The sequence below is a fragment of the Salpingoeca rosetta genome (assembly GCF_000188695.1).
Source record: "Salpingoeca rosetta unplaced genomic scaffold supercont1.36, whole genome shotgun sequence".
Classification (NCBI taxonomy): Eukaryota; class Choanoflagellata; order Craspedida; family Salpingoecidae; genus Salpingoeca; species Salpingoeca rosetta.
In genome coordinates, this window is record NW_004754898.1 from 677444 (window position 1) to 678322 (window position 879).

An 879-nucleotide genomic window follows, 5' to 3' on the forward strand; every position below is an offset into this window, starting at 1 on the left:
CAGGCCGTCCGCTCGTCGCTCGCACTCGCACATGCCGTTGTTGCACGTGCCGTGACCAGAGCACATGATGTCGCAGCCAGCACCGGAGAAGCACTCATCGCAGACGCAGACGCCGGAGTTCTTGGGTGTCTCCGTGCCGTTGATGCAGGGCTCGTTGCAGTCAATGCCCATCCAGCCATCGTCGCAGTCGATGCAGCGCGGCTGCTCGCGGGGAAGGCCCTCGCACGTGCCGCGCCCATAGCAGTCGGGGTCACCAATGCAGTCCGGCTGGTCGCAGCCATCGCCCAGCCAGCCAGCGTAGCATAGGCACTGTTGGGTGCTCGGCTGGCAGTCGCCGCGCCCAGAGCAGTCAATGCCAACGCCAGGGCAGCCTCGGCGCTGGCAGAACTCGCCCCAGAAACCCTCACCGTTGAACGTGCCGCAATCGCAGGTGCCGTTCACGCAGGTGCCGTAGTCGTTGCACAGCAGCTCGCAGCCGTCGCCGTGATAGCACGGCTCGCACACGCAAATGCCCGAGTCCATGGGCTCCTGGCGGCCGTGGATGCAGGGCTCATCGCAGGCCTCGCCCATCCAGCCAACCGCACAGCCGGTGCAGCGCACATCGACAGTGCCATCCTCTAATACGACTGGGCGACACGTGCCACGGCCATTGCAGTCCTCGGGACAGTCTGGCGTGTCGCAGCCGATGCCCTTCCACCCGGGCTCACAGGTACACTCAAACAGGGCTTCGTTGCACTCGCCGTGGCCACTGCAGTCCAGCGGCACGCCTCGCTGCAGACCGTGCGCGTGCCGTTGATGACGTGCACAGTGCTGCTGTGCAGCCAGTCAAGCCGAAATCTCACAGCCGGGCCCGCTGTAGCGAGTCAAAGTCGCACTGGC

The 879-nt window shown here is 65.6% G+C and overlaps 1 protein-coding gene across 1 annotated transcript in view; it reads right to left on the reverse strand.

The window, feature by feature from the left end:
• PTSG_10401 (teneurin-2) overlaps positions 1-879 on the reverse strand; it is a gene marked incomplete at its 3' end in the record, with an annotated part of 40053 nt that overhangs the window by 36216 nt on the left and 2958 nt on the right. Inside the window, exon 4 of the mRNA XM_004988395.1 lies at positions 57-771. Within this exon, the coding sequence (XP_004988452.1) occupies positions 57-771 (715 nt within the window). The remainder of the gene's footprint in view (positions 1-56; positions 772-879) is intronic.